At 42.9% G+C, this 13,913-nt stretch overlaps 1 protein-coding gene across 3 annotated transcripts in view; it reads left to right on the top strand.

The window, feature by feature from the left end:
• The window catches only part of LOC128074375 (phospholipid-transporting ATPase FetA-like), a 74,298-nt gene that overhangs the window by 31,611 nt on the left and 28,774 nt on the right, over positions 1–13,913 (top strand). For all 3 annotated transcript variants that reach the window (XM_052670173.1, XM_052670172.1, XM_052670171.1), the window contains 8 exons: positions 2,648–2,761; positions 5,027–5,125; positions 5,801–5,862; positions 7,242–7,314; positions 7,499–7,569; positions 8,412–8,494; positions 11,661–11,819; positions 12,673–12,761. In XM_052670173.1, coding sequence (XP_052526133.1) covers positions 2,648–2,761; positions 5,027–5,125; positions 5,801–5,862; positions 7,242–7,314; positions 7,499–7,569; positions 8,412–8,494; positions 11,661–11,819; positions 12,673–12,761 — 750 coding nt within the window. The remainder of the gene's footprint in view (positions 1–2,647; positions 2,762–5,026; positions 5,126–5,800; positions 5,863–7,241; positions 7,315–7,498; positions 7,570–8,411; positions 8,495–11,660; positions 11,820–12,672; positions 12,762–13,913) is intronic.

Genomic DNA, 13,913 nt, shown 5'->3' with positions numbered 1-13,913 from the left:
TTGCTGTCTTCAGCTACTGGAGATGCTCAGATCCCAGCGGTTGCTCACATGGAAATTGTTAGTTCTGGGCATTTTAATATGCCTAATGGCAATAGGAAACACAGTGAATGTCTGGTTCATTCAGTGGTTTTCCTGACGTAACTAATGGACAGAAATAGAAGGCAGGAATTGAAATAAACCGCTCCCATTCTTTTCCTATTCACCTCTGAGATTTTTGCAGGCAAAGTCCTTTAAACTTTGTGTGAGTGTTTACAGAGCAGTTTTTCCCATGTTGTATGTGACCCTGTGAGATCTGGTGACGCATGAGGGTCAAGTCCCCTGTACAGACTTCTTCCCGTGGATGCTGTCTTCTCTTTTTTAAGTGTCAGTGATATTTTTCTTTAGTTTCTTGGATGTCTTTAGATCCAGATTTTGTTTAGAAATATGCCAGACACTTTCCGGTGGACACAAACTTGTCTAGCAAGTCATTTAATTCTCTGAATCTGTTGCATGCATAGGATGCTGCTGTTCCATTTCATCTTGTTTCAGCAGTGCCCATTCCATGGAGCCTGTTTGCAGCACATCTCCTCTGCAGAGGAATTCTGATATGATCCAAATTTAAGGAAGTGTCAAGATATTTAGGTGACAGGCAGAATTAACCACACCTGTAGATGACAACTTGATGCCAAGAGACAGACAATATTATTTTATATGAGGATGGCTGGTTCTCATCTCTTGAGCCCATCTCTTGAGCTCTTCTATGAAGGACATTTCCATCTCCAGTCTTTTTGAGGCTTGTTCATTGCCTTGTACAAAAGGATAAAACATAAAGTTAATGCTGAAGAGTGTTGCTGTACTTCTTGTACTTTCTGGAACATAGCCAGAAATCCAGCAGCTGCCTAAAATCAGATAGATTCCCCCTCACACACCTCACAGCGACGTTCATAATTGATTTAATGGTGGAAACATGCTGCTGTGAGTTGATTTAGAGGTAGATGTCCTGGATTAATGCATGGATTGGAAATGGTCTCTGGTTCATATTTAGTAGCTCCTATGCACCCACTAGTTTAGCAGTCTCTAAAGGTGATTATAATATACTTGCTCTTCTACTGAATCAGCAAACCTACCACTGGATGAAGGTGCACCTTGCAGTATCTGTTTTCCTGTGCACTTTAGGTTTCCTTGTAGGGAGTTAATAGGCTTTTTTTGTGTGTGGGGAGTTTCTGTGAGAGAAACTTTAGATGTGCTGGCAACAGATGGCATACATGCGTACAGTGCTAACCCTGCATGAATGCTTAATAAACCTCATGTAAAAGTGAAATCCAGTACAGCTCAGTACCAAAGGGAGTAAAGTGACTGCCATTTCCCCAAAGTGCTAGGAAAAATACACATCAAGATTCTCTTCAAGCTGGGGAAGAACCTAATGTGTCATTCTTGTCTGCTTAGCTGTGCATAGCTCTTTTTGTCCTTGGTGTCCAGACCCTTGGCTGTGCACAGTGTGTCCCTTCACACTGTGCTGTGTCCTTGGGACCTTGTGTTTTGAACAACCATCCGTACCTTGGGCCATGGATACTCCAACAGTGTTAGGTTTGAAAACAGCAAACCTCTGGGTTGATGCTGGAAACTCAACCCATGTTGCTCATGGTTACCATACATGTAACTGGGCTCTCACTTTGCTGCCACAGCCCTGCGTGTGGTGACAGTACTATCCAATCTGGCAGGAAAATAGCATAGGAGCTGCTGCTACCTTGCTGCTGAGAGGCATTATGAGATGCTGCTCTGGCTCGGGGGTGCTGAGTATCTCCAAATAGTGCTATGAAGCATGGGCAGAGCTAAAAACCTCTGTAGATTTGGGACAGCCCTAGGTGGTGGGCTCAGTACAGTGGGTTGAGCCATGGTGGGAGCAATTAAATTGGAGTGCTCTGATCTGCAGGGAAGAAGGTACCCACTTCTGTAATACTAAGCATGGGTCTTTCTCTGGGGTGAAGGAGGCAGATAGGAGACCAGCCATTGTTTCTGGCTGGAGGAGCTGTGTGCAATTAGAAGAGGAAACTGGAAATAGGGAACAAAGCAGCAGATGGTTGAGTGGAATGGTGACATCTTCATTAGTGGCTGTTTGCACAACACTTCGTTCAAGTGGTCTCTGTGGAATAGAAACAAGCCACTGCTCCAAGTTGCTGAGAGGTTGCTGAATTAGCTAGAAATGGTAATATTGGGCTCTTCTGGAAAGGAAGACCAGCTCCTGAAGCTGGTAGACTGGTTACAGGTGTGCGCTTTCTAACTCTGTTCTGAAAACAACCAACAAAATGTCAGGTTTGTGTTCCGTATATATGTATGTACATATTAATTCAGTTTGCATGTCTCATCAGTGGAAAGAATAACACAAGGACAGCGTATCTCGTGGGGTGTGTGCAGGTACCTGCATCCACCTGCAGTCGCACTACCATAAACTGAGCATCGTGTTTTCACCAATTCCATGAGGAATTCTCTGTTTATCCAGACTCAGCACGGCTGAGTGTGGGGAAAAGGAAATGTTTTTTGAGCTGCTGTTGGAAACAATGCTATTGCTAAATATAAGCAAGCAAAAGCACAGTTGAAATGGGTTGTACTGTAATTTTGTTTCCTGTTTTACCAATCCTATTTATTTGCCTTTTTTTTTTTCCTACAGAATAATTCAATTAAAACATCGAAGTACAACTTCTTCACTTTCCTGCCTCTCAACCTGTTTGAACAGTTTCAGCGAATAGCCAATGCCTACTTTCTTTTCTTGCTGATTTTGCAGGTATGAACTCACTGTGCTGTTTCAAACAGATTGCTGTGTCAGTTACCAAAACCTGGTTGCACATTGATAGTTGTAAGCTATTTCCCTGTTGTGAGCTGTCATCTCAGTAGAGCCTTGAAGTAGGTAAAAAGTAGGGCAGAAGAAGGAACCAGCTGCTCTCTTAGCTTTGGACATGAGTGTTTGAATTGAATGAACAAAAAAATTAATTGCAGCTTTCAGTAAGTTGTGTACACTTTCTCACGCCCCTTTTTGTCTACATCTGAGTGCTCCTGCTTCTCCTTGGATTTGCATTACTTACTCATTCTGTAGTACAAAAGGTTTAAAGGCAAATTCCTTGTACTCCTTTGACAGCCTTAAAGCAGCACAAAGAACAAATTATTAAGTGATCGAGTTTCCTTGGGGAGGATGGAAGGAAAGTTAACATCGGGAAAGCTGACAGTTGCAGCTCATTTGCATAAAGCTGAATATTGCTCAGCAAGGAAAGGACAAAGCCTGATGTGGAGCATGTCAGGAAGTGGCAACACCACTGAACCCAGTAGCTCATAATGGCATCAAGCTGCACTTTGCCCATAGACAATGAGAATGCTATTGCATCTGAAAGCTGAACACACCAGAGAAGTTGGTATCAGGACCTGCTGCCCGTTGGCACTTTGAGAAAGCATGGATAAAAGCTGCATATCGCTCATTGCTGAGTCATATTAGAATACACATGAAAAAAAAGCCACCACAAAAACTGGTACAATTTTGGTTATCTCAGGGATGATATTTTAAATTTGTTCACTTCAGTGCACACGAGTTAAAAAAATTACTTTTTTTTCAAATTATATTTTTCAGTCTCAGCTCAAGAATGCATAGGCATAATTTAGTTCAATCTATAGCAAATTGTATGTAATCTTTGCTTATTTACAGGGAATGAATTATTTCAGCCCATACATATTTTCCAAGAAACTAGCTTGCAGTGAAAGAAGTGCTTTTTCAGCTAATCTGATAGCACTGTTCCTGTGTTGTTGTACTGCACTCTAGCTGTTTGCCTATCAAATTCATGATACTTCAAGCTATTTACCCCCAAGTTATTCAGCTGTGTCTTTAGCCGAACTAACTGATCTGGAGTGTTGTGTATATAAAAGCATAGAGCTTTTTCTGCTACCTTTGTCAAATTAGGCTAAGAAAGGCAAGACTTTCAGTCTTTTACATTCTTTTTCTCGATTTAATTTTTCTCCATTTAATTTTTTTACCTCTTCTACTTCCTAATTGCTTTCCTGTAGCACTGGAAGGAGTGGATATGATGGGTGGCTGTGGGTGCTTGCAGCCCCACGCTGTGGGCACAGCCCATGAGGACATGCATCTTCCCAGCTGTGTGAGAAGACAGCAGTCCCATGGCTCTGCACAGGGCTCTGTTTGCCTGTGAACAACATTCCTTCTGTCTGGATTTGGTGGTGCCTGTGGGATCTGCATTGTGCAGTGGAAGAACCAAACACGAAGAGAAGTTTGTTTGGTGGCATAAATGTCAATTTAACCTTGTTCATGGAGTTAGTACTGCCCAAATGCATTCTGATGGATGGAGTGATGCTCACATCACGTTCCTTCCATCATTATGGAATCATATAATCATTAAGGTTGGAAAAGACATGTTTATCATGTAGTCCAACCATTGACCCAACACCACCATGCCACCAAAACATGTCCCTCGGTTCTTCTAGAGGAAGGGGAGAACTCTGTTGGAGTAAGATGGTGAAGGCATGGCACAGTCACTTTCAACTCTTGGCTGCTCTCTGTAGGGAAGATGTCAGAAACAAAAATGTCTCCGTTAATCTTGGAAGAGCCTTGGGAACAGCTGTGTGCTGTTCAATGACATGAAGTTTACTTCAGCAAAACATGAAGAGTTACTGAAACAAAACAGAAGCATCTGAAGGCTCCACACAGCAGCCTTTGCTCAGATATCTCTGGGTCCTTCAACCAGACTTGCTCATGCCACTCCAGAAAAATCCAACAGGGATTTCACAATCCTAATTTTACCAGCAACGAGAAAGAGTCGCCCACTGCATTTCCTGACAGCACCATGCTCACATATTAAATTACAACTATAAGCTAAGCATAGATTCCCTGGCTCTCTCATATTTTTGAGTGACAGAGATGTATTGCTGTCTTTATTCTGTATCTAGATGTAGTAGAACAAATTATCTGCAGCTTATGCAGAAACTGTGTTTTGTTTCTGTCTGCTGAAAAGTCAAAAAGTTTCTCAACCTAGATCCCTTCTTCCTCCAGTTGATTCCTCAGATTTCCTCACTGCCATGGTTCACAACAGTGGTGCCCCTGGTGCTGGTGCTGGCTGTATCAGGAGTCAAGGATGCCATCGATGATTTTGTAAGATTTGCATTACTGTCCTGTACTTTGGATTTTGCACTTCATTCTTCAGCACAATCACTAAAGTAAAAGTTTAGAAAAGTCTTCTAACCAAGTAGGCATACAAGCTGTGTGTACATTTCCACACATGCCCCGCTTTGACTGAAATCTGCTTCTATAATGGTCTAAGTTCTATTGACTTCTTGGAGCGATGATAAAACAGAGCTGACTTTAACATCCAGTCTTCTGTCGTTATTAAAATATGCTCTGTGGAGTCTCAATGATAGTTTGGATGTAGGTGATCCAGTGGTGGGGCGGGGGCTGTACCAGGAGACATACCAGAACTTCTGGCCACAAGCCATAGCAGAGCAGAGGAGTGGGTGCCTTTGGATGCTTAGCTTATGAAGCTGTGATGGGCAGGTCTCATGGCAATTGAATCAGGACTGTGCTAAATAAGGCTCTACCCTCCTCTTTCTCTCCAGAGAGCACACCCTATGTTGCCTGCTGCTCTTTGCAGTCCAGCTATGCCTTATCTTACCAGCTAAATGTGAGCTCAGCTATGATTCACTTATGACTCTAATCTGCCTTACCCATTCAGCCAGTTGGGAGAAAACCTAAAATGTTAATGAACTGCCCACAGCTATTGTGTGCATGGTTTTCTGGAGATGCTTTTTAACACACTGATCACATTTTCAGAATCGACACAAAAGTGACAATCATGTCAACAACCGTCCAGTCCAGGTCCTGATCAATGGCACGTAAGTCCTGTTTATTCTGCTGTAATTCTGACTGAACATGAACCAATGGGAAGAGCACTTAATTTTTCTCTCTTTGGGCTTCCAAAAATCACCAAACTATTTCAGATGGAATTGTCTTGCACCCTGTTAAGTCACAGTGCGGTTCTGAATGATGTGGCTTGTTGGTGAACCCACGACGTGGTTACACAATCAGTGCAGACATTATGGCTGTGCCTGCACAGGCAGAAAGTAAACCATTTCTGTTCCTGGGTGGAAATATCTATGTCTGAATAACCGATGCTTTGAGAGTATTATGCTATTTTACTCTTTACCATTGAAGTGACACGAAAGGTTATCTCTGTGTCCATACTGACAGCATTTACTTCTGCATTAAGCAAAACTAGACTTTAGCAACAACTGATTTTAAATAAATAAGTGCAGACAGCTTCCTCTTTCATGCTGCAATACTTTGAGTGTGTTTACTTCTGTGCCTAATGCCTCAGACTTTAAATGTACTCAAAACATTTCAATTTTGCCTTAGACATGGTACTGCCAGCACTGTTCTTTTCCTTCAGAAAAAAGCAGTGGAGGCTGTGGCTGTTGTGGCTGACAGACACACTGTTTGCTTGTGGCTCCATGGAGTCCACCCGCCTTGTAGGACACAGCTTTATACAGCTGTGAAGTCTCTGTGATTTTTTTTCCTGTGCTGTAAATAGCAGTATATTGTGTAAACTCCACTGGATGATCAAACAGTTAAAAATACAACTGGAAACTAAAGAATAGGAATGTACTTTTTGTGCCTTTTGCTAAGTATGCCAGTTTCTTAGTTTACTCTCTGTTAGTTACTGAGTCTTGAAAATGAAGAAGGAGGAATGTGCTCTTGCATTAGAAAACAAACAAAAAACTGGATTTGGTTACACTGGTGTTTTTAGTCCAGCTGAGTGCCTGCACAGCTTTGTGCTGCAAAGGCCATTATAGACAGGGGCTAGCTGCGTGCATCTTGGTGCATCCTTAGCACCTGCATTGCTGCCCTTCCTGGAGGAGCTAGAATTGAGGCTCCAGCCCTCAGTGCTGCTTAGAAAAGCCAACCCATCCGGTGATTTTCCCAGGTGTTTTTGCCATCTGCTGCAGCAAAGAAGGGAGTTTTTCCCTCACACATCGGAGAAAGGGAGCAACCAGAGAGTGCACACGGTCTCAGCCTTTCATGTGTCACCCCAGCCACAGATACTGCTTTTTATGCCTATAGCCCACCATGTAGCAGACCACATAGTGGCAGACCTGCTCCTTTTTACCAGCAGCCCAGACTCTGATGGCACGTACATCCTGAAGCAGAGCAGGGCACCCTATGTTCCTGAGCGGTGTTTGATTTACGTTCCTACTTACTAGGAGTTCTCTTACAGGTTGAAGGATGAAAAATGGATGAATATCCAAGTGGGGGATATAATAAAACTAGAAAACAACAACTTTGTGACGGTGAGTACAGTTTATCTCCATCCTGCTCACACTCAGTCTCCATAACTACTCTGACTGCCTTACCACTCACTAGCAGACAAATCAGCAGGGATGAGAATTGCAGTGTTCAGAAAGCACGAGCAGCGTAGCAGTGCGCTGCCCTCCAACTGCATAGCTCATGCCCAGCGTGTCTGTTTGTGTCCAGGCTGATCTGCTGTTGCTGTCGAGCAGTGAACCACACAGCCTGGTGTACATCGAGACGGCGGAACTGGATGGGTAAGACAGCCTGCTCCTCGGGGCCATCGCTGCTGCTAGCACAAGGACAAGCCTTGTGTGGTTCTCCTAGGTGCTGCAGGAGTCTGCTCCATGCGAGCACCGCTTACTGAGGGTACAGCTGGCCACTAGCTAGAGAGTTACGTTTTATTTGTATTAATTGGCAGAAACTGGAGCTGACTTCATCATTACATCCCACTTTGCATTACCCTTTCTGCATTGCCCGGAGTTAGCGTCAGTTGAGAACTCTGGCACTGGCTGAAGGAGCAAGACGGATCAGAGAGCTCGAGGGACAGTGATCTTTCCAGATCCTACACAGAGCTCTATGGATTTTCCCTCTCTGCTTTCTCCTGAAAATGAGCACGTAGTTCTGGTACATGCAAGTGCCAGGGAGAACGTTTAGGATGCCCAGTACAAATAGTGTTTATCTGGTGCTGCATTTCAACTCACCCCCCTAGATGGCCTAAACTTCAGAGCTCTTCAGTCCAGAATACCATGGGATAAGATCCAAAACTCTCTTATTTGCTCAGATAGTTCAGGACTGCATGCAGTATGAACGGCAGAATTGACAGTAAACTGCTCAGGGGGTTGAGATGCTTGGTCCTATGCTTTGTGGTGACCATGACACAGACAACCTCACCCTCTTCACTACCATGTCCAGAATTCCCCTGGACTGCTCGTCTTTGCAACTGAAACAGTAAATCTCCTTCTTCTGCGCAGTTAAAAAAAGGCCTATACTGGCATGGTCCATCAGATGTCTAAGGAAGGAGGCAATCCTTAAGGACAGAAGTGACCTTCTGGGAGAGATGGTCTCATTCCTTTATGCTTTATGTAATGTATTACAGTGAAACTAACCTCAAGGTGAAACAGGCACTGACAGTCACTGCTGAGCTTGGAGAAGATCTTCAGAAACTGACAGATTTCAATGGTGAGTTTATGTCGAAATTTCTCTTTTCAAAGAATTTTCTCAAACACTGGAGTCCAGTGTTCCAGTCTACTTCCTGCACAGCACTCCTTTGGATGTGGTGGCAGGCAAATAGAATGGGCACATTGCATCTGTATAGCAAATAACAGCAACTTAAAGAACCTCTGTCCTGCCAGCAGTTCTCTATAAATGCCACAGAGGAACCACATTTTAAGGTATTTATACTCCAGCTGCTGTTAACAGGCAAAGCATCCTTTCTTCACACTGCTTGCATCTCAAATATATAGCAGTAGGAAAAAGGAGCCAGACTTGTTGCAGACAGAATAGTTTGTGCTCATAGATCACCCGTCAGCAGAGAGAGGACAAGGGAACGATGCTTTGCAGAGCCCTACTGGCTTCCATCATTGGGCAGGACTGTAGGAAGTTCGGGGATGGAGAGGAGTGGAGCGAGGACTGCTGTCCTCGGAACTTCACAGAATGGCCAGGGTCGGAAGGGACCTCAAGGATCATGAACTCCAACCCCCCTGCCACATGCAGGGCCACCAACCTCCACGTTTAATGCTAAACCAGGCTGCCCAGGGCCCCATCCAACCTGGCCTTGAACACCTCCAGGGACGGGACATCCACAACCTCTTTGGGCAGCCTGGGCAGTTCCACTAAAACTTCTCAGGGAGTGCAGGCTCTCAGGAAGTGGTCTTAGTTAAAGAGGACAAATAATCTACAGTAAAAATAAATCTCATTGAAATAACCAGGCTGTCCAAGGAAAAATGGTGGTGGCGTGGCAGAGTTAGCATGACATGGATGATCTTTGGTAGTATCATCCAAGTGTAGAGGCTTTCCTTCTGCTTTCTGCACTGAGGTTCTGTGAAGCGACATGTGTGGTCTCAGCTGAGCAACAGCTCAGAACATTGGGATTTCTCCAATGTGAGGGCCGCGGTTCTGAGTGCTTCAGGTCTTGAGAAATGTGCTTTTGTGGGCGCAGCGAGATGTTTTTTGTCAATAGTCAGGTTGTGCTCTCAGCTGTTTTCCTGGGGAGGATGCAGTGTGTATCCGTTGTTTAGCAAATCCTCCGTCTTACACCATTTTTCAAGCATTTTCTGGGTAATGCTTATCTAAAGATGCTGCATTCTTGAAACAACATCATTAAAAAATGTTTCAAAGTCTTTTGGAGAATTACAGCTGTTCTATCAAATATTTATTTGTCCTTTAAATCTCTGCTTGTAAATAAAGTGGCCTCTGTTCTGTACTAAAATGAATAGAATGTTTCCCAGGATGATTTGTAGTTGGGTGAATACTGGGAAGAGTGCCTGGACTCAGACCCAGTCTTGCATTTCCCTAGCTAACTTCTGCAGAAGTATTTAAATATTTATGCAATTCTTTATCTAATTATTTCTTAAGAAGGAAGAGAGGAAAAGGTTGAGCAGCTTATATAGGCACTCAGTGGAAAGCTTAATGTGAGTTATGGTGTTTGTTGACACTGTGATGGCTCAGATAAGGAAGATGCTTGAAACATGCTGAACTTTATTTCATTTGGAAACCAGGAGGCAAAAAGGAAGCAATGTTTTTCAGTACCTACCATTTACTGCGTGCAGACTTTGCAGCATTTAAAGTGAAAGGCATACTGATGTCTGCCTGCTGTTAGCAGGACAGGAGACACGGAGTCTTAGTGGGGTCATGGTGAGGGCACTGGGTTTCTCATTCCAGAGTTTCTCACTCTTTTGTGGTTGAGTTCATTCAAATGATTTTGTTCCAATGTCAAAATGTCAGACTCACCCACTCGCTGGGAGAGCAGATTTGGACGTTGACTCACAAGATACTTAAGTCACAACCCAAAACTTGCGTGAGGAGAGGAGCACACCTCTTGGCAAGGATCGTGCCCTGGTCGTGGTTCACCGAAGTTGTGTTGTGTTTTGGGTTACACTGCAGAGACTCTCTTTCCCTTGTGCTTTTTGTGGAGCGTGAGGGCTGCCACGAGACACGTGTGGTGACTATAGGAGTTAGAGGCTAGGGAGGGCAGGTCTGATTCTTCTTGGATCAACCGGAGCATGAAAGGGCATCACCAGCAACGATGTCTCATAGAACTTCCTAATCGCTTCTTCCTTGGAATTTGGTGATTTCCCTGCCCTACAGCAGAATGGCTTTTCCACGATGAGAACATCTTTTCCTTAGTTTTAAATTTTAAGCAGTGGAATCCATCACAACACTCACATCTCTGCATTTTCCCTGAAACCTCTTAATCTGGTGTCTTTGTATCTGAAAACAGCTGGAAAAACTGTATTCTCTGCAAATGCTCGTCCTCGTGTAGAGATTTGCAGCCTGTGATCAAAAGAACTTCAATATTTCTGCTGATTTTCTGAACAGACTGAACTCTTGGAGTCTCTTTCTGTAAGGTGTATTTATGTTTCCCAGTTCCTTCCAACATGTTCACAGGGCTCTGCTTTGAATCTTCAGATGCTGGCTGCTAACTCAATTTAAATAATAATTTTTATACCAAATTATCTGTATTTACAGTTCTACATTAACCTGTTCTCTTACAAAGTATAGAAATAGAAACAGGTTCTCCAAACAGAGTGTCAGCTGCATGGCCAAAGGGAGCAGCATCTCTTTCAAGTGTGAGCATGTCTTAAGGTATAAAACAGATAAATTAAAAACCACTGAACAAAGACACCTCAATTAATTACTCTCTTGCAGCCTTCAGGCAGTGATTTTCTTGCTTGGGCTCATGCAATTTTAAAGAAGATGGAGCAGGAATTGTGTAAGGTCAGCACTGCTGTCTAGAATTACCCAGTGACATCCTACCATGACGATCTTGCTGCGGAAGGATTAGAAGTATGTTGCTTGTTCAACATTTCTTCTCACCCACAAAAGAGAGTGGAAACTTAGTTTTGGATTGTAGTAACACAGAACTACCATCTCTAAAATCTAAGATAAATCCAAATTTGCTGTGGCCTTTAGATTATGATATGATACGGGGTGAGCGCAATGCCAGTATATATTGGATGAAGGTTAGGAATGATGGGATCAACTGAACTGTGAAATATTTCCTGCCTGGAAACAGCTGAGAATGCAGTATTGATCAAGGTACTTCTATGGCATGAAGATTCTTAACGTTTTCTTGGTTTGTTTGTTTGTTTGTTTTGTTTTTGTTTTTGTTTTATTTGTATAACAGGTGAAGTCAAATGTGAGGCACCTAACAACAAGCTGGATAATTTCACGGGAACTCTTGCTCTTCGAGGAGAGAAGTATGCCTTGGATAATGAGAAGATGTTGCTGAGGGGCTGTACCATTAGGAACACAGAGTGGTGCTTTGGTCTTGTTATTTATGCTGGTAGGTAGGAAAACCAACAAGTGAATTGCAGAGTGCAGCAGCATTTGTATGGGAGCACATCATACCTAGTAAGGAGAAAGGAACCAAATACTTTCCTCTTTAGAGATAGATTCCTATCAGATAAAAGAATAAAGGCAAAACAATAAATGTGATCCCATGGTTTAACTTTAGGCTAGGCATTTTGCATACTATTGGGGATTTCAAACTGAAATTTTTATAGTGGTCTGTAAGAGAAAAGTGATTTGCAAATATTACATTACAGCATCCCATTCCATCTTAACAAAATGTATTTATGGGCAGAACTAGTGTTTTATTTCTGAAATGTGTGCAGCAAAGTGTGTGAGAGAAGTCTTGATCTCTCAGTAAGAAAGTATTTAAACATTTAATTTGTTTAGCAGTTACATCTACATCTACATCTACAGCAGTTACATCTGCCTTTATTGGCCTACTTTAGGCCAATAGGAGCCTTAATTTCCCAAGCTTGTTCAAAATTTTTCATTCTTAAATGTATCTGATTAAAAATTCAACGTCATTTTTATATGATTTCAAGCCATATTGAATATCATGACCATCAAATGTGTTACTGTAGGCTGTTCAACCTACGCTTTTTACAAGCATAGACCTTCTTTCATTTCTATAGCGCTGTAGACTTAGGAGACATGCATAACATGTCAGTAATAACAGCACAGCATCAGGTATTCGGTGAAAAGTAATTAAACCCAAAGAGAGGATTGGCTGTTGAAGGAAAAGAATGGGATCAAAACACAGAACTAATGGATTAATTAATTAGCTTTACGTGACTCCTCCTTATAACCTAGGGCTTACCACATTCATCAACGTGTTTCATCTCCAGGGCCGGACACCAAACTGATGCAGAACAGTGGAAGAACAACTTTCAAAAGGACGAGCATCGACCGGCTCATGAATGTCCTTGTGCTCATGGTCAGTCTCATTACATTCGTCCAGATGTGTTTATCATTTTCACATGCCCCACACTTCTTCTGAAGTGCTCCCTCTTCTTTCTGATTTCTTGGCGTCTTTGGTGATATATGCATTGCATTTGATAACTGAGATTGTTGATCTACATGATGCCAGCTTTTGCTTTATCACACTGGGGTGAACAATGAGACATGGCTTGTTAATACCAAGAAAGTGGTGTTCTCAGGAGCTGCCAAACCTGAAAGCACTGATCTTACAATGCAGGTGCTCTACACACATAATAAGACAGTCTTAAGTTGAGATTTAAGCTTGTCAGTGTTTTCAAAAACGGCAAACAGTACCAGACAGTGATTCTTTTGCAGACTCTCTCAATACTTTACCACTTACTTTCGAAGCATATCAGGGAAGGACCGCCTTTATCACCACCAAGCTTCGGAGCCTTGCATTCTGATGTTGCTGCACTCAGCATTGCTGGAAGAAAAGCTGTTTTCCTTTGAATGCAAGACTGACTGCTGGCACTGTGAAGTAGTGTCCTGAATATCTACATGTGCATCTTTGCACATATTAAGCAATGCCACAGCACGGAGAGCTGTTCAGGGATCATCTTCAAGCCTTTGGGGCCCTTGGTTAGTGAACATTAAAGACATTCCACTGACTTTAATAACACCCCACTAGTTGCTACCAAGTGAAATCCTCACTTATCATCCTCAGCTTGCTTTCCTTTCTGCTTTCTTCCCTTAGGCTTAAGGGGACAGCGAAAACCAAGCAAGATTTGGGCATCTGACATTGAGAATTTTGCTGGTTTCTGAAAAAACCACACATTTTCAAGGGTGCTCTGTTCTGCTGTTGCTGGAAAGGAACAGGGGATGTGGGGTAGAATTGTGGAAGAGCGGAGGAAGTCTGAATAGAGAACTCAGAATTTAGCATTCGATGAAGGTTTGCCAAATCTGCTTTCGCAAGCCAAGGGTCCCACCCAGAGATTTCAGCCTGTCTGGCCTCTCTTTGAGAATGAGAACAAGATGAGTTTCCCTCCTGGCTCCATTAAAGAAAAAGAAAAAAGAAAAAAAGAAAGAGCAAGTTGCAGTGGATTGCATCAGCCTCTGCCTGCGTTTTTGGGCACTGGTGGAGCCAAGTGTGTATTTTTCTCCTTCATGC

Source organism: Tympanuchus pallidicinctus, unplaced genomic scaffold (assembly GCF_026119805.1).
Source record: "Tympanuchus pallidicinctus isolate F22 unplaced genomic scaffold, pur_lepc_1.0 scaffold9, whole genome shotgun sequence".
In the NCBI taxonomy this organism is placed as follows: domain Eukaryota; kingdom Metazoa; phylum Chordata; class Aves; order Galliformes; family Phasianidae; genus Tympanuchus; species Tympanuchus pallidicinctus.
This window is presented reverse-complemented; position numbering and strand designations above follow the sequence as displayed.